General features: G+C 46.0%; 1 protein-coding gene across 2 annotated transcripts; it reads right to left on the reverse strand.

The window, feature by feature from the left end:
- Positions 1-50: 50 nt before the first annotated feature.
- Positions 51-17,426, reverse strand: Cmbl (carboxymethylenebutenolidase homolog). 2 transcript variants are annotated; one of them, XM_032898667.1, is made up of 6 exons: positions 17,320-17,426; positions 8,040-8,272; positions 5,507-5,614; positions 4,142-4,284; positions 1,704-1,795; positions 51-583 (listed from the first exon to the last, which is right to left on the reverse strand). In XM_032898667.1, the coding sequence occupies exons 2-6, from the start codon at positions 8,252-8,254 to the stop codon at positions 404-406; spliced, it is 738 nt and encodes a 245-aa protein (XP_032754558.1). In that variant the 5' UTR covers positions 8,255-8,272; positions 17,320-17,426; the 3' UTR covers positions 51-403. The 2 variants fall into 2 exon arrangements, with proteins under 2 accessions (XP_032754558.1, XP_032754559.1); XM_032898668.1 differs by lacking the exon at positions 17,320-17,426 and adding an exon at positions 14,118-14,651.
- Positions 17,427-18,627: the final 1,201 nt, after the last annotated feature.

The raw sequence follows: 18,627 nt of genomic DNA on the forward strand, positions 1-18,627 counted from the left end.
TTAAGGCATATAGAAACAAGTGTTTGTTTAAAAGTGAAGCTACAAATTCACAAGTTTTAAAAATCACTTTATTAGGTTGAATAGTTAGAGTGGTGAGAACTGAATGTCAACACTGCTTACACTAAAGTGCAGAATTGAACTTCACTAGGGGAGATTGAATACACATAGAGACAACTCAAGATCTTCCTGGGTTTGTACATGTTAACAAATTACCAAGGTAAGGCCATATCTGAGAATCTAGCTGGTCCCTGAATGGCCACAGGTTCCCCTAATAATTAGTTATGCTATCATTTAAATCTTACAGATATTGATCATTTAGTTCCTACTGTATGTTTCAGGAGAATTTTAGGAGACGGTTAATTATTCGGATCAATTTAATTATTCAAAATTTGTGCTTGTGCTGTTAAATATACTTGTTCAGCCATTCGATGAGATTCCTCCTCGCTTCCTCAATGTAGGGTTTGTCTGCAGGGGAGCAGTCTTCTCTCTTCCGATGCACAAAGCCATGAGTTTGCCCAGAAAATGTTTTAACTTGGTAATTAACTATGCAGTGTTCTTTAAGCTTCTGGATCAGTATAGAAACCTAATACACCAGGAAGGGGGAAATACATGTATATATGTGAGAATGGTGTGACCTTAACCCTTCAGTAGCACCTTCTAATCCTTTTGGGATTTTTGGTTCTATTTTGAGACAGGGTCTCTACCAAGCCCTGGCTGTCCCGGAACTTACTCAACATGTAAATCAGGCTGGCTTCCAACCTTTCCTCCCAAGTGCTGGGATTAGTGGCATGCACCACCACAGCCAGCTAGAATCTATTGGTCACACAGTGAGCCGGTTCCATAGCTATTGAGTTGTCTTAAACAGTCCTGGCCACTGAGGAGTTTCGAGGCAGCATAACATTGCCTCCATACCAGTTCTAGGAGCTCCCGCATTTACACTGGAGCTGAGACCCAGTGCCCACTGTGAGTTGGTGCTGTAGGTCACAACTGCACCAGTCATGGTGGGTGCAGATTCTTAATCCCAGCAGCAGAGAAAAAGGCAGATCCCTGAGGCCAGTATGGTCTATGTAAAGAGATCTGAAAAAACTTGAAGTGATAGGGTACATCCTTGCTGGGTTCAATCCACAACTGCACGGGGCAGGGTGGGCATTCGATATAACTGCCCTCCTGGCCATCCTAGCTTAGCCAAGGGTGTTAAAACCATTGCTTGTTTCCCTAATGACTATGGGGGCTATTGGGGAAATGGACATTGCCCCAGCTATCAACATGAAACCACACACATGGGTCACTAGACCAGAAAAAGATCCAAATTCAAAGTTGGCCTGCTGTGTGTTAACTATTGCACATAGTAAAAGAAGCAAACCAAATGATTTTAAGTTGAGGACTGCTATAAAATATTTGTATTGAGACCTTAAGTTAAGAGTTAACTTTTTCCTAACCAACTCTCTGTGCTTAATAAATAAATCCATCTCAGGCTATGCATAGGAACTGGTGGACAGAGTACCATGGAAACCATTCCCAGTGAACAGGCTGTATCAGGAACACATCCTTCAGCTGTCATTCTAAACAGGTCCATTCTGGGCTTAAGTTCATTAGTAAATTGTCACCATTGGGAAACTAACTGATAAATCAGTTTGAAACTTTCTCCAAAAAAAATGTCATGACATTCGATTAGATATGCAAGTGGAAGGCTGCCTACTCACCTGCTCAAGTGGAATCACAGCATCATTTTCTGCAAAGATAAACAACGTTGGGTTCTTCAAATTATAAACATCTTCAGAATCTCTGATGATACCTGGAAAGAGTTGAGGGAGGTTGACTTCTGCCTGGATTTGGTGTGGTTTTGCAACATGAACCATGTGGTTAGACTGCTTTCATGTGCTGGGGGTGGAGATGGTATGCATGCTTTCATGGGGGTGTCTGCTTGGGGTCCTGTGCACGTGTATGTAAGTGTGGAGGCCAGGTATTCTTAATTCTTCATTTTGCCATAGGGTCTCACTGAGCCCAGAGCTCGGGGATTTCTATAGACCAGTGAGCTTTAAGAACCCGTCTGTCTCCACCTGCCCAGTCCTGAGGTGGCAGACATGTGCAAAACCCACAACCCATCCCCCAAGCAGGTTTTTATGCAGATGCTAGGGATCACAACTCAGGTCTCCATGGATATGTGGCCAACACTTTATTGCCTTAACTATCTCCCCAGCTGTTTTTATTTTTAGCAATCCCACAGAAGCCTGGCTTATGGATTCTGTAAAAGTGCAACTGATTTAGCCAGGTCTTTCTACTCTGCATCCTGTTCAGCAGGAACCAGACCAATTAACTTGGTGCTGTTCTCTCTTGAGATGGCTTATACATCAGATCATAATTTTCAAACCACCACTCTAGAATTTCCTACACAGGTCCCACATGTTCAATGAACTGGACAGTTACACGAACAACAGCCATTGGACCAAGTTATTCAAACAAGACCCCAGAGACACAGGGAAGGTCTGCTCTACAGGTTATTGTATAAATTTTATTCTTCATGAACTGGACATCCTAAAGGTTAATTTGTGCAAAATATTGCTCTGCCAGGCTCAGGACAACCCACTGGTGCGCTTGGTTGGAAAAAAAGCAAGTCCAGGTTGGGAGAATGAACAGGAAATGTCTAGTGAGATAGCTCACTTGCCACACAAGCCTAGGAACCTGAGATTGATCCCAGAATCCACATCAAGTTGTTCTCTGACTTCCACACAGGCATTGTGCACATGCACACATCATGCATGCATACACAGGGATTTTTTAAAAGATGAAAGGAAAAACAACCTTTTCCCTGCTTCCTGCCACTGTGAGAGCAAAGCTAGGTAATACACAGTGTGTCTCCACCCTGTTTCTCCTCTTCAGAAAACAGCAAGCCACAGGCAGGATGGCAGTGCTCCCTGTACAACTCTGATGTCTCTTACCCAGTTCCTGCCATAACCTGCCACTCACGTGCTATACAACAGCAGCCAGCAGGTGGCGCCAAAAGGCATGCGTCTGGACCAACTTTTAATTCACCCAGAGACACTGTTGGCCTGACAATTGGCTAGCCTCATACTAGTGATTTATTGCATTTGTTTGGCTGTATGAGACTAGCTCTCATTATGTAGCTCATGCTAGCCAGAAAATTTCAATCTTCCTGCTTCAGCCTCCCAAATACTGGGGATTCAAGAGTGTACATTCCTCACTTTTATTTCCTTTTGTGTAAGAAAATATTTTATTTTTTTCCTTAGTGCTAATAGAAGATGAAATGCCATCTCAAGGAGTTCAAGCACCAGATTAAAAACAGCTTGTGAATGTGTAACTTTGAAATAGCAGTCAACTTTCTTATATTTGTTCTTGACATATTTTAATCTGGATGCTTTTAAATTGTATATTCAGTGTGCTTTCTGTCAACAGATAAAGGGTTCTTATCTCATAGTTCAAATAAGTTTTCTTTTGGCTAAAATGTAAATGTTGGGGCTAAAGCGATGGCTTATGAGGTAGGAGTACTGGCTCCTCTTCCAGAAGACCCAGATCAGTTCCCAGCACCCACATGCTGATTCAAAATCATAACCACAGAAGGAATCTGACCACCTCTTCTGGCCTCTCTAACCACTAGGCATACGTGGGCATAGACATGCATGCAGGCAACATGCCCATACAATTTTTTAAAATCTGCTAATTTAAAAGAGAGTTAAAGTTGCTGTTTGTACTGTTTGCTTTCTCGTGTGTGTGTGTGTGTGTGTGTGTGTGTGTGTGTGTGTGTGTGCGCGCGCACAAATTTGCTGTTGCACAAGCACATAGATACATGAGAGGTCAGAAGACAACCTTGGATGTGTTCCTGGGGAGCCTTTCCACCTAGATTTTTGAGACAGGATCTAGAACTTATCAAGTAGGCTAGGCAAAGTACCCAGTAAAACCAAAAATAACACCTGTCTCTCCCTTAATATGAGTTCTGGGGACCAAATTCAGCATCTCATGCTTGCAAGACAAGAACTGTACTGACAGAGCCATCTTCCCCAGCTCTATTTTTAGATTCTGAAAACCATGCTAAGCCATCGGGTTTTGTATTGCAGCGCGTGGGAGAAGCCTGTCACTCAACCATCCTCCTGCTTTCCCTGAGTAAAACGTGCTAGGCACTTACCATAGACAGACACCCCCGCTCTGACTTCTGGATATGTCGTCATCACGTGGTGCACCACAATACCCCCCCAGCAGAAGCCCACAATGCCAATCTTCTGGGCATGACACTGTTGTTTCAGATACCTCAAGACAGCATCAATCTCTCTAGAACAGAAAAAAAAGGCATCACAGACAGAGCTGACAAGGCTGACCCTCGGGGTTGCTGAAACTGCAATGTCTCAGTGAATAGTACTCAATGTTTGAGATTTCTTTGGTGGTGAGAACCAGAAATCCTAGAAAGAAGCTGAGACTTGAAGGCTGACTGACTGCTTAAAACTCAGTGGCTGTAAAAAGCTTGGGAAGTTGCAGGTCTAGAGCCCGATCCTGAGCTACCTTTAGCCTATTAGTGAGGCATTCTTTGTCCACCTCTGTGTTGACTCTAACTCCTGTAACTAGCAGATAAAGTTGAACCTAACATCCTGAGTACATAAGAGGAAAGAAAAACTTTGGAATATATCAACTCAACAAAACCGCATACTCCACCAATCAAAGAGCTAAGAATGCTACCAGATAGCATCTGGGTCCTACAGCTGAGATTTCTCTACTATGCTATAACTGCCTAATTAATGTGTCCACCAATGTATTTGGAAAGTGTCTTGATTTGGAATCTACCTTTGTTCTGTTACTATTAAAACAAACAACAACAAAAAAAAAAAAAAAAAAAAACTTCATGATACTGCTTTCACAGTGGAATGTAGAATTTGGAGTGAACTAAATCTCTGTGGCTTATACCGGGCCAATCAGAGAAGAGCAGTCTCCTCATCAGAATGATGGGTTTTCAGGATGGACTACAGAGTCAATGAGGATGGGGGCGGGGGGTGATGCTTTCAGGTTGCTCCGAGAGAGGCGATGGGCCTTCCTGAGCATGAAGCCAGCATACAGGAAGTGAAGCTAAGCTGTGATGAACAAACAAGAGCAGGGTCGATTCCTGCTTGAACCCCAAACTACTTTCTTTGGGTCTATAGACCAATAGCTCTTTTAACTGCTGATCCACTTGGGATAAGTGTTCTATCTATCACTTGCAACCAAGCACCTAGGTGGATACAGGCAGGACTTTGAGTTCATGATTTCTAAGGGAAGTGAGCAGGTATGCTCACCGGGGCAGTGTGGCAAGGAATACATGTCAGCCTCTATCCTCAGCCCATATAGTGTGCTGGACCAAAACTCTTTCCCATAATGCTGTTGGAAGGACTCTGTCTAGAGCCAAGTGAAGTCATGCAGGGGGGAGAGAGAGGGGGGAGGGAGGGAAGAAATCCAATGAAGCTCAGCTTGTCTGTCCCTTCCCTGGGCTACAATAAATATAAAACCAAGCCTCTTGAAAACTTACCGGTTGATTTTTCTGGCATTTTTTGATTTCAACCACTCAGGGAAGGTGGACCAATCACCAGCCGGGTCCCATGGCTCTTGACCCACAAAGAAGTCTGGGACAATAGTTCTGTAAAATATGGGCGTGAATCAACCTTTGAGTCACCTGGACTCAATGTCCTGGTTTATTAAACGCCTCGTTGGGTTGCCAATTCTAGGCAGAGGGAAGGAAAATCCTTGGCCACGAAGGCCACCCTTTATTGCAACAGAGATCATCTGCTGCGGGCCAGATTGCCTCAGATTCCACAACTACAAGTACACAGCTTCCAGAAGCTTTGGTGTGACCCTGCTCTAGCAAGTGAGAGGGCCATTAGCAGGGACACTTCTCAAGAGCTATTCCAGTGCAGAAGGAAGGAAAACTGGACCTATGGGCAAAGGGTGTGTCCTGCCCAAGGTCCTTCCTGCCTCGATAGAGGTAGTTGATCCTCTCAGCCAGCCCAGGACTCTCAGTGATCGCCAGTCACTGTGATAGAGTCATACTGCCCAGACTCTGCACAGGCTGCCAGACAGTCTCCTGCCCCACGAGTAAGGTCCACAGCAGGTTCTAGAACAGGCAATGAGAAGAGTAAACAAAGTGAAGGCTAACATCTGAGGCTGTCCTCTGACCTCTAAACGCTCACAGTGGTGAGCATGAACCTTCAGTCAGACACACACATATATATCATTGTGTACACATACAAGTCATATGAAGGATCAAGTGATACATCGCCCAGCCATAGGCAACTCAGAGTTGAGAAATCATGGACATTACTAATACTAGTTACTTTACATACCCTCAAGCGATCTGAGACCGGGCAGTGTAGCAGAGGGCCTGGTCCCTGAAACACAGCTGCAGGTAACTCTCTACCTTGGGAGACTGTGGCCCTAGCTCAATCCTGAGTTGGCTTCTAGAAGAACTATGGACTCCAATTCGCAATCCTGCCTCTTTCCTCCCAAGACAAGCCCCTCTGCTGTACAGGTAGGCAGAGCACCACAGCCTGGGTCTGACAGGCCAAGCTGAAGTCTTAGTACCGCCTTGTACTGTAGAGAGAACTTGACAAGTAACTGGCCACTTTTATCCCTCACACTTTTAAAATATGTGTTTACTTTCATGAGTGTTTGTCTGCATGTATTGTGTGTACTACGTACATACCGGGTGCCTGCTGAATCCAGAAGGTGGGTCAGATCCCCTGTACTTAGTTACATGTGGTTGTGAGCTGCCATGTGTGTTGTCTGAACCAAACCTGGGTTGTCTGCCAAGTCATGCAGTATTTGTAACTACTGAGCCATCTCTCCAGCCCCTGGGCTCCCATTCTTGACCAGACAGACAGAAGTGTGGACCGTCCAGGCTCAGATGGCTTGAGGATAAGTAAATGAGTATCATGAATGGGTCAGAGCCTTGGAAGGCCTAGTTAGTTCTCTGCTTGTGCTATATATCCTCCCTGTACCTAAGGACTCTCCTACGACAACAGGCATTGTCCCATTCAAGCAGCCGCTTACCGTTCACCCAGAGCAACTGAGAACCTCTGGCTTCATGCCTTGACTTCCCAATCTGCAATATGGGGACAGTAATATCCATCCCTCCCAGGGCTGCTGGAAGAGTGTGGTCCCTGTCCATGTTAGCTATTATAGGTTTACTTAGAGGTTTCCCCAGAAAATGTCCCACTCTCCCCAAAGACGTCTTCTCATGCTTTGATAGGTTCTAGTCTCAGTGGGGGAAAGAAGATGGGCTTGCCCTAGACTTCCAGCTTTCTTTGGACTAGGAACTCAAGTTTCTATAATAATAAGCTGCCTCACCCATGCAAAAGTCAGTGCTAGGCGAGTGAACTGAGTGGGATGTCATCACTGTGGAGAGTTTGGAATGCTGCAGGTCCAGGACTCAGTTCTCTTGGGGTGTCTTCATCCCTCATAATCTGTTCATGACCACTCTGTGTTTGACCTACCTAACGCCTCCTGGCTATCACCTAAATCCTTTGGAATGCACTAACAGAGCAGTAGTATCCACCAACATAAGAGCTAAGACTGTCATCAGCTGTCACGTGACACCTATAGCAGCAGGTTTCACTGACACTCATCTACTCTACCTGACTTTCTTTCATTCTGAGTCGCTGTCCCAGCAGATCTGTGAAAAATCACCCCGAGGCTGGGATGCCTCAAGGTCCACAGGTGAGTGTGCATAGGGGTGCTGCCCTGTGCCTGGATGGAGCCCTTCATGGGGAGAGGACCCTCGGTCCAGCATGTCTGCAGGGCTGGGTACCCTGGGGACTTGATGTCCTGGGATTCTGTTGGGAAGAGTTGGCTCTACAAGGTTAGAGTTAAATCTCAAAGGACAGTTCCCACTTCCCATCACTGATCACCAAGGCTATGATAGATTATGTAAATAAGAATGTAACTCAAGCCACGTTGGGTTTGGGGGGGGTTTTTTGTTTGTTTGTTTTTGTTTTCTTTCTGAAGTGAACAAAACGGACCACAGAAATTCACATGAACTTAAACAAAGAATAGAACTTCATACGTACGTGTATCCATTTCCGGCAATCATGTCAGCCATATACCTGGTGTTGGACAGCTGCCAGCCAAATATATCCTGGACAACAATCACAGCTTTGCCTGCATCCACAGGGGACCGGGTGACATATGCCTTGATGTGCTCAACCTGAACTTCCTGGCCCATGCCACCATAGTCTAGCCTGTGACCAATGTCACATGGGCAAGGGTTAGCTTCGTTAGCCATTGGGGTCTTGACGTCAGGCTACAGAGGGAATGAAATATTCATCACATGCTGAGTGGTTCATATCTAAGGATAATCTGTGCTAAATAAACTATAAATAAACTCAGTAGTGTGGTGGCTAAGGTCAGTCAAACTGGAAATGTAGCTCTGTTGCTAGAGCACTCACCTCGTATGCCTGAAGCCTGGAATTAGATCCCTAGCACTTCATAAACCAGGTGTGGCGGTGCACACCTGTAAAACCAATGAAGTCAGGCAAGCATAGGGAATAGTTTAGCAACTTAGGACTCCACTTGGGTTGAGCTCTGCACATACCTCTCTCTCTCTCTCTCTCTCTCTCTCTCTCTCTCTCTCTCTCTCTCTCTAAAAAGATTTTTATTTATCTTATTATGTATAATAATAATACAATAGTACACACCAGAAGAGGGTATCTGATCCCATTACAGATGTTGTGAGCCATGTGGTTGCTGGGAATTGAACTCAGGACCTCTGGAAGAGCAGCCAGTGCTCTTAACCACTGAACCATCTCTCCAATCCCACACTTCTCTTCTAATGACATACCTAGAAACCTTACCTGTAGATACTATGCATGCATACCCTCTCTGAACAATGCCCATAGCAACCTGTTAACACCTAGGACTCCCTTGGCATCAAACTATATATGCAACTCCTCAGAACAATGGAATATGTTTCCCCTCTCCTTAACAATCATCAAACTTCGAGTCTAGTCAATCATGCTCCAGTTGTGTTACAGTAGGAGGGGATGACCTGGTTTCAACTGGTTTGGGGGTGGGGGGACGTTTGCAGTAAGGAAAACTGTATCCTCTAAATGAACTTAGAGAGAATCTTCTCTCTGACCTCTTGTGCCTATTCATGATTGAGCATACATGTAATTAAATTGGGAGCATTATGGGGAGGGACTTGCACAGTAAAGAAAAGATTATACAGCTTAATAGAGAAACAACAACAAAACAAACAAAAACAAAACACGGTTGCACAATCTTATCACTTGGGAGGCAGGGTAGGCAGATCTCTGCAAGTTCGAGGCCAGCCTGATCTACAAGGTTCTAGAAACAGCAAGTGCAATGCGATAAAACTGTTTCCAAAACAAAACACAAAATGAAAACCACCCAAACCATTCCCCTATTAACCAAACCCCCCCTCTTCTCGAACTCTACAAACAGAAGGCCCAAGCCGTAATCAGAACTCTGAGGTCCCTTTTCAGCCCTATGCCCCACTGTCATGCTTGATGGTGGATCTGACCCATTCTGCTGCTTTGTGTTGTTTAAACAGCATTCCCTTGACACTTGGAAACTGTGTGAGTCTTGAATAAGACACAGAGAGCCTGAAAAAAGCCAGGCCTGGCCAGCATTTGGGTGTGAGATAGAGGCGGGAAGATGAGAAGTTTAAGGTTACCTTCAGTTACCTAGACAATCTGAGGACAGCTTGGACTGTGAGAGAGACCCTGTCTCAAAGCTAACTAATAAACGCTCAAATGCTTTGCAAGTCAGTTACCAGGGAGACCGTACATTTAAAGGCCAGTGAGTCTCTGCAGAATGGACGGCAGAGAGCTCTCCATCTACACTGTGTGTATTCAGGAGGACAGAGTGAAAGGGAGCTCAGCCTCAAGAAGGAGCAGACCTGTGAGCCCACTTACACTGCTGTAGCAAGACAACAGCTCAAAAGCAACCACAGAACACCGTCCAAGATGGCGGACAGAGAGGCCCAGAGAGTGGCAGAGCCACTGACTGCTGTCTGTAGCAGGAACTCTTTTTTTTTTTTTTTTTTTTTTTTTTTTTTTTTTCGGAGCTGGGGACCGAACCCAGGGCCTTGCGCTTCCTAGGCAAGCGCCTACCACTGAGCTAAATCCCCAACCCCAGGAACTCTTTTTCTAACCCACAGATGTCACCTCCTCCCTGTCCCCTCATGTGGTAGGATCAGAGAGACCGTTCTCATAAGATGCTAAGATGAGCTGGGCCCTTGTGAGCTTTCCCCCCCACAGGCACCACCTCCTGTTCGCCCGTGTTTCAGAACCACGATTGGTTCTGTGAAGTTACTTTGGAAGCTCATGTACATTCAGACCTAAAAAATCCTTCAAAGAGGTGAACAACAAAAGAAACTAAAGACATTAAATTCTGACTCCTGGAAGAATTCTAAACTAGGTTCACATATAGCCAAGGTGTGACAGAAAGAGAGGGGGTGGGGAGAGGGAGAGGGAGAATAAACAGAAGGGTGCAAAGGAGAACAATGGAGGAGGAAGAGAAGTAGATTTAAAAAATATTTAAAAGGTGTCCAGCACCTGAAGAATGCTACACAAGGTTGTCTTCTGGCCTCTCCATGCATGTATACACATATGTACATGTGCCCCTCACACAGGTACACCCATCCACAGACACACACATGCACAAAGAAATAAAAAAATAAGGTAAAAAAAAAACATAAAATATCTGAAATTCTATGGAACCAAGTGGCGGGGGGGGGGCAGGAGAGAGCCAGATTTGGTGGTCCAAGAGATAGAGGCAGGTGGATCTGTGTGAGTTTTAGGCTAGCCTGGTCTACAGAGCTCCAGTTCAAGTTCCAGAACAAGCAATGTTGTTACACAGAGAAAGCCTGTTTCAGAAAGCAAACAAAACCATCACACAGACAGGGACTGTGTTCCAAGGCAGACTGTGAGGGACTAGAGTTTCTTCATTGTTAATAGAACTAAGAACTGAGTATCAGGGAAACCTAAAACCAGGAGGGAAGATGTCCTACAACCCCGGGCCTTGTGCTTCCAACAAGGTCCTGCAGTCAGGAGCAGGTTTCAGGTGGGCAGAAAGGCACAGCAGGGTACTGTGAGGTCATCCTAGAGGCCAACAAGACAGGACACAGTTAACTAGTTGACCCACGTGGGAAGAATAGACTGCCCAAGGAAGGAGCAACAGAATCCACACAGAGAAGCCCAGCTGAGAAAACAAGTCACATAGAGCCCCTCCCAGCCAAGCAGAGATCATATCCCAAGCCTGGAAACCCAAGTGGAGAATACAGAATTAGCCTGTTCCACACACATGCAGAAGAATACCTTTCCTTTAACGCTAAACTACAATGGGGTCTCTTAAATGAGTCTCCAAAATCAAAACATCAAGGGAAAGATTCATAAATTTCAATTTACTTTAACCAATTGTTAAGGAAAAAGCAAAAAGCCAGGGATAGAGGGATGACTCAGCAGTTAAGCTCTTGCAGAGGACCTGAATTCAGTTCCCGGCACTTACATTATTAGATGGTCCAGTTCCAGGGGATTTGAAGTTCTCTCTGAACACCAACACACATGCAGTGTACATAAACTTATGCAGGTGCACGTGCGTGTGTGCGCACACACACACAGATATAAGGAATAATTTTGTTTTAGATTTATTTCTTTATTTTATATATAAGTACACTGTAGCTGTCTTCAGACACACCAGAAGAGGGCATCAGATCTCATTACAGATGGTTGTGAGCCATAATGTGGTTGCTGGGATTTGAACTCAGGTCTCTGGAAGAGCAATCAGTGCTCTTAACCACGGAGCCGGCTCTCCAGCCCCATAAGGAATAATTTTTAAGTGGGGGGAAAAAGCCAAGGAATGGTGCTCCACACTTTTAATTTTTAATCCGTGCACTTGGGATACAGAGGCAGGCAGATCTCTGTGAGTTCAGGCCAGCCTGGTCTACAGAACAAGTTCCAGGACAGCTCATGCTACACAGAGAAACCTTGTCTTAAATGAGAGAGAGAGAGAGAGAGAGAGAGAGAGAGAGAGAGAGAGAGAGAGAGAGAGAGAGAGAACACTACAGAAAATCCGAAAATTGAGTGGATATTTAAAGATGTGCAGACTACTATTAGGATGGGCCAGGGAGAGGGAAAGCTGCTATGTGGCAGAGTCCTGTCTTTCATAGACAAAGGACATCTGTACAGATGAAGTGACCAGATGTTTGGGACTCATCACCCAGTGTAGTGGGGCGAGACAGGGAGATGTTCTAAGTTTCATCAGAGTCTTCAGTGAGTTCACAGATGTCCTAATCTCTTATTTGGCTATCTTGAGCTTGTGCACAAGGTTTTAGGTGTTCAATATAAAGAAGACAATAAAGTTTCTAAAAACTAATCAGAATGAATAACTCGGGAGGCACAATCAACTAGGTATCTTGAGTTGGAGGCCAGCCTGGGCTACAGAGCAAGTCCCAGGCCAGTCTGAGCTGTATAGTAAGATGGTGTCTGAAAACAACTTTAAAGGCTCCATAAAAACTAGATGTATGTCCTACAGAAAGTCACAGGAATGCGTGCACACTACCACACATGCATGGCTGTTATATCAGCTTTCTGCAGGCCAACACAGGATATGCTCCTTAGGGTTTTCGTCAACTTGATATAAGCCAAAGTTGTTTGACAGGAGGGAACTTCAGTTGAGAAAATGCCCCCATCAGACTGGCCAGTGTGCCAGACAGTTTCTTGACTGATTGGGGATGGAGGGCCATCTCTGGGCAGGTGTAATGGCTGGTTTTGAGTCAACAACACAAGCTAGAGTCATCAGAGAGGAAATGAGATCCAGCTGTGAGGCATTTTCTCAGTTAGTGATCAATGGGCCAAGACCTGAGCCCATTGTGGGTGCTGTCAGGCCTGGGCCAGTGGGTGGATTCTATAAGAAAGCAGGCTGAGTGTCTTAGTCAGGGTTTCTATTTCTGCACAAACATCATGACCAAGAAGCAAGTTGGGGAGGAAAGGGTTTATTCAGCTTACACTTCCACAATGCTGCTCATGACCAAAGGAAGTCAGGACTGGAACTCAAGCAGGTCAGGAAGCAGGAGCTGATGCAGAGGCCATGGAGAGATGTTTCTTACTGGCTTGCTTCCCCTGGCTTGCTCAGCTTGCTTTCTTATAGAACCCAGGACTACCAGCCCAGGGATGGCACCACCCACGACGGGCTGGGTCCTCCTCCCTTGTTCACTAATTGAGAAAATGCCTTACAGCTGGGTCTCATGGAGGCATTTCCTCAAGGGAGCCTCCTTTCCCTCCGATAACTCCAGCTTGGGTCAAGTTGACACACAAAACCAGCCAGTACTGAGCAAGCCAGAGGAAACAAACAGCAGCACCCATCCAAGGTTTCTGCTTCTGCTCAGCCTCCAGGAGCCTCCCTGCCTTTTTGTCTGGGGGTTTTGTTGTAGCAATAGAAACCCTAAGACAATCGGGATCCTGGGGTGTAAAGAAAGCTGATCTTCCACTCACAAGCTTCCACCTGGCCTCTGCAGTCCCCAGCTGAGTCTTTCTCTGCTTTAGTCTTCCACAGAAGCAAAGGGCCTAAGCTTAGACACTTCAAGATGTCTAGTGTGCTTCCTTTCCTCTAAGGCTTGGATTCCATTCTTGGGTTTAATGTTTCTCCTTGACCCCACGTTCCCATGAAAATATCTTAGAATAACCTTTCAAGGATGACCAGCCTGCTCTGTCCTATGGGCAGAAGCCGAAGTGGCCAGACTTGAGGTGGTCTTTACATGAACTGGAGTCAGGCCAAGGCTACCTGTGCACTGCTCTGGGCAGAGGAGGAAAGTGAATCTTGCAAGAAAGAAACAAGCAAGCAAGCAGAGCAAGCAGAACAGCATTCCTCCGTGACTTCTGCTTCAGGTCCTGCTTTCCTGCTCCGACTTCCTCAGGGATAGATTAGGATATCAGAGTATAAGCCAAATAAATCCTCTGCTCTCCAACTAGTTTTTGATCCTGGTGTTTTAACCTAGCAATAGAAAGCAAACTAGGACAAAGATTACAAGTTGGCTTGGAAGCCAGCCTGGGTAAGAGATCGTGAGCAACCTATCTCAAAACAAAAGAAGAAAAAGAACGGAGTGGTTCCATGAGCTAGTCTCTTACCTGGACTCTGCTGGGAAGACCCAAAGGAATCTAGTCCCTTCGAAGGTGCTGGCAACAGGCTTTTCCGACTCGAGCTCCAACTACAAAAGGAATTTTTACATCCAGGAGAGCCAAGGATTTTCTCCCACAGAATGGGGTAGAGCCAACATAGGCCCAAGAACGCCACGTGTGGAAGGCTGGAGTCCTGCCCAGCTCTTTCACATGGTCTCAACCGCTGAGCCAGGCTAAGAAGCAGGAGCCAAGTGTACTCTGGACAGGGCAGGCAGTTTCTACCCACAGACTGGCCTGTGGGGGTTCAGGCTAAGAATCAAGAACACAAGCTTGACCCTTGGCAGCCCGTGTTTCCTGGGTCTGCCTCCCGGATTTTTGCTTTTCCCCATGATACATTTTCTAGAAGACAAGCTTCAGGATAAAGCAAAGACCTCACTCCCATACAGACTAAAAATGATCCATGGGCCCTGGGGCCCCTGAGGCTAAGTCTCCAGGATCAAATGATCTGAGTGGGAACAAATCATGGGACTTCAGGTCTCCAAGCTCAAAGGAGTACAAAGCGCCGCTCAAGATTACTAAAGCAAACAAAACATGAGGTGACATTTATGGTTAGCTTAAGCAAATAAAGGACAAGGAAAGGCCTCTGGTGCTATATCTTACCACCTTTAGTCATGCAAAAAGAGCCTAGAATATTCCTCCCAGGCCTTTCTTTGCCTTTCCTACAAACATAACGAGGACATGCCAGGACGTCCCTTCATGTCCTTGCTTTGGGGGTACATTTGCTTAGAATACTTTATGGAGTTCTTTCTAGAAGTCCACCTGTGGGAAGAACATTCCGTACTCTGCCATAGCCGTAGTTCCCAGTAAGTTCACACCTGGGGTGACAGGAGAGGAAGGGGGAGATGCTGCAACTGGCTGGAATACAAGCCCTCCAGAAGGTGAGATGAAGTTCACATGGATACAAAGTTTCTTCTCAATGGAAGCAGGAAGGAGATTAATTATAACAGGCAGGACATTGTTTGGAAATCTATCAGCCTACCAGTAGCCCATGACCTACAAAGAATTGCAAAATGCAAATACACAGAATAGGGCCGGAGAGTGAGCCACAGAGGAAGGGCACTCTGCATTGAGGCGTGGTTTCTTCTGCACAATCTCAGGTCTTTCATAGGACTGGCAGGCTTCCTGTTCCTCTCAGGTTGGGGCAGGCTCATTAACTGTGTGTTTGAGGCTACATCCACCCTTAGAGCAGGTCCATAATCCCCACTGGCAGAGCCTCCTAAAGTCAGGGAGTTCGTTGTGGTACCATTGTCCTAAGAAGGACACCCTGATGATAATGTCTTCTGGCAAGGGCGTAATGGCTATTGACAGAGAATGCTAGATTTCCCCCATAATCGTTCATGGGAGACACTGCAAATATATAAATCACAGGCTTTCTCCTGTAGTAGGACATCTGTTGCTCCTACCAGCCTGCCTCTCACAGGCAAATCCCTATAAATTACAAGGCCAAGAACCAGGAGGGCTGGGGTCACTGCTGGAGGAGGGAGTGCTCATCTGGTATTCGTGAAACCCTGGGCTCAATCTCCAGACCCCCAAGTAGGGCATGGTGACATAGACCTGTAATCTGAACACTGAGAAGATAAAGGGTGAAAAGGTCAAGGCTGCCCCTGGCTGCACAGGGAGCTTGAGCACAGTCTAGGTGTTTCAAAATAAAACTCCGAGGATTCCTATTGTAGGTGTGATGTGCAAATTTCAAGGGCTCCCTCAACCTCTCCAAGGATTTCCCATACTCCTTTGTCACAGGCATCTCCCTGGGGTCTTCCCTTGCTGGACATAGGTCTGCACTTTCTGACAACTTTTTTTGAGTCAGCTAGGACATCCGTCCCCTCTGTCATGACTATCACACACCCTCAGTTGTTTACTCCTGGATGAATGTTCATCTTTTGTGGAAAACAGTCTTTCAGGAGCAGAACTCTATCACTTTCCCTGCCCCCTGGAAGTCAGACACAGTCATAGAGCATGTCTCCAAGTACAGTTTTCCTGATTTGAAGCTCTGAGGATTTGCGTAGCTCAGAAGTCCGATCACACAATGAAGTTGTCCAAAAGAAATAGAGAAGAAAAAAAAAAACCAAAAAACCTCAACAAGCTCAGGGCACAAACAGGATTGCAGCAGGAAGTACCTGCAAATAGGAATCATAGACCTGGGCTCAGAGTGCAAGGGCAAGTTTGATCCTGTAGAAAACTGGTGTTCGAGAGGGAGGGGCTGGCAGCTTGCCAGGTTAAAGGTTATAGAAACTTCATTGCACCTGATTTTGAGTCCTGCCCTGGGGAAGGCAGAGCCAACTCCTAGCCATGGGTGATTCTGCTGTCCCTCCTCCAGCTACTTAGTTTTCCTGACCCTGTGTGCAGTTTGCATAAGGTCCATGGTTTAGCCCGCATTTCCACAGCATTAAGTAGGAAGCTAAACCTAAGAAGCACAGAGACCTCTTTAAACATGTCAATCACTGCCATGCCTCTGGCCTGTTCTCTCTGCTGCAGGCCCAACAGGCTGTCCTGTGTGTGCACAGGGCTCCACTCTGACCACCTTGTTTTAAACGGTCTCTGAAAACAACAGGTGGCCTTTTCTGTCAGCAAGTGGATATAAACTGCTTCGGCCAGTCTCTTTAGGGCCTGGGCCAGACCCAGTGGCCATGGGGCATAAAACCACACTGTCTTGGCAAGATCGACCCACCATCTAGGATGTCATATTCTTATATGATAGCACCTCTCTGCTTCTACGCACCCAGAAGAGCTGCTGCCAGACATTACTGAATTTAATGCAAATATACTAAATATGCTCTGTTTGTTCACGGCTCCATGTTCACAAACAAACAAACCAACCAATACAATCAAAACGCCCAGCCTAAAAATAGTATTTAAGGGCAGGGAAGAACGGTTCTTCTCAAGAACACTATTTGACCACAAGCTCTCCGCTGTTTTAGAAAGCTAACATCTGAATACCTACAGAAAAATATACTCAGAAGTAAAGGTGGGTGCCTAGGGCTGGCTCACACTGTGGCCCTTGCCTTTTTGCCAGGACAATATATATGGCAGTTCATTTTGGAAAGTGGAATTGGAAGTGCCTCATGTCTACACCTGCAAAAGTCCTTTGCTTTCTTGCAAACCCACAAGCAAGGTCCAGCAGGCTTGTCCGTCCCCAGCGACCGGCACCTACCTTGTCTAATGGTGAAGAGCAAGTCAGCAGGAGGCAAACGCCCTGGAGCTGACCCGGTAGGGAGGGACATGCAGAAGGAGGGAGGAGTCTCGGTCTGCAGGGGAAGTGGACGCTGTGACAGTGTCCTGAATTCCCGGGAAAACCCGGGGGAGGGGCAGGTCCGCAAGGACCGAGAAGGGGCTGGCTCCGGGATGGAGGCAAGAGAGCAGGGTGGGAAGAGTGGTGATAGGAGGGAAACATAGGCCCTGAGGAGGTAGAAAGGGAGCCTGGCACAATGCCCTGGGCCTGTCTACCCGGACACGTACTTCTCTGTGGTCAGTCGCAATCGGGCTATTTCAAGGAATAAGCTACTATATTTGTGTGCTTACCTCTCCCCCCCCCCACCCCCCAGACACACACACACTTACATATTCTCTTCATGTGCCTCGGGTTGTTTGTCTGCGAGGAAGGAAAGTAGTGAAAGAAAACCTTGAGAAAAGAAGACGGAAGGGCAACAGCTTCCTTTTGTCCCAACCTTCCCCCAACACTCCCAGGCGAGGCCAGTGAAACCATCTTAATTTTCCTGTTCTGTCTCTTAAAGATGTGGGTGCTGGCTCGAGGCCTTGCTCTGGGCAGCGTTTGTCCTCAGGGCAAACCAATGGAAAAAAACAAACAAACCGTGACTCTGCTGAGAAAGATGGATGGAATCCAAAGCCCATGAGCTCCTTTGAAAGTCTCTGGTGGACAGGATTGCTCTCCCTGTTTCTGAAACCGTCAAAAGATGTGTACAATGGAATAAGAGGGTGCCCTTCAGTGTTCCACAAACGCAAACAAAACAAAACAAAACAGTTTCTCTAAGATGGAGGGTTTTTTTTTTTTAATGTTTTTTATTTGTTTTGGTGTGTCTGAAGGAAGTTTAGTTGTGTTTTTGTTTTCATTTATTTATTTTTAATTTTTAAAATTTTTTTATTTCTAATTTACGTACATTGGTGTTCTGCCTGCATGTATGTTTGTTCGAGTGTAGACAGTTGTGAGATGCCATGTGGGTGCTGGGAATTGAATCCAGGTACTTTGGAAGAAGAGCCAATGCTCTTAACCACCGAGCCATCTCCCCAGTCCCTACTTTTTACTTTTTAAATTTTATTTTATGTGTACAGTCTTTTGCCTACATGTATGTCTGCATGCCTGGTGCCCCTTTGAGAACCAGAGAGGGCAGTGACCCCTGGGGTTGGAGTTATAGATCGATCATCCAGACTGACCATAGCTAGCAGAAAAGACCGGGCCATGAGAGGAGAGAAGAGAAGGAGCAAGGAGGGGCGGGACAAGAGA

The sequence above is a fragment of the Rattus rattus genome, chromosome 3 (assembly GCF_011064425.1).
Source record: "Rattus rattus isolate New Zealand chromosome 3, Rrattus_CSIRO_v1, whole genome shotgun sequence".
Lineage (NCBI taxonomy): Eukaryota > Metazoa > Chordata > Mammalia > Rodentia > Muridae > Rattus > Rattus rattus.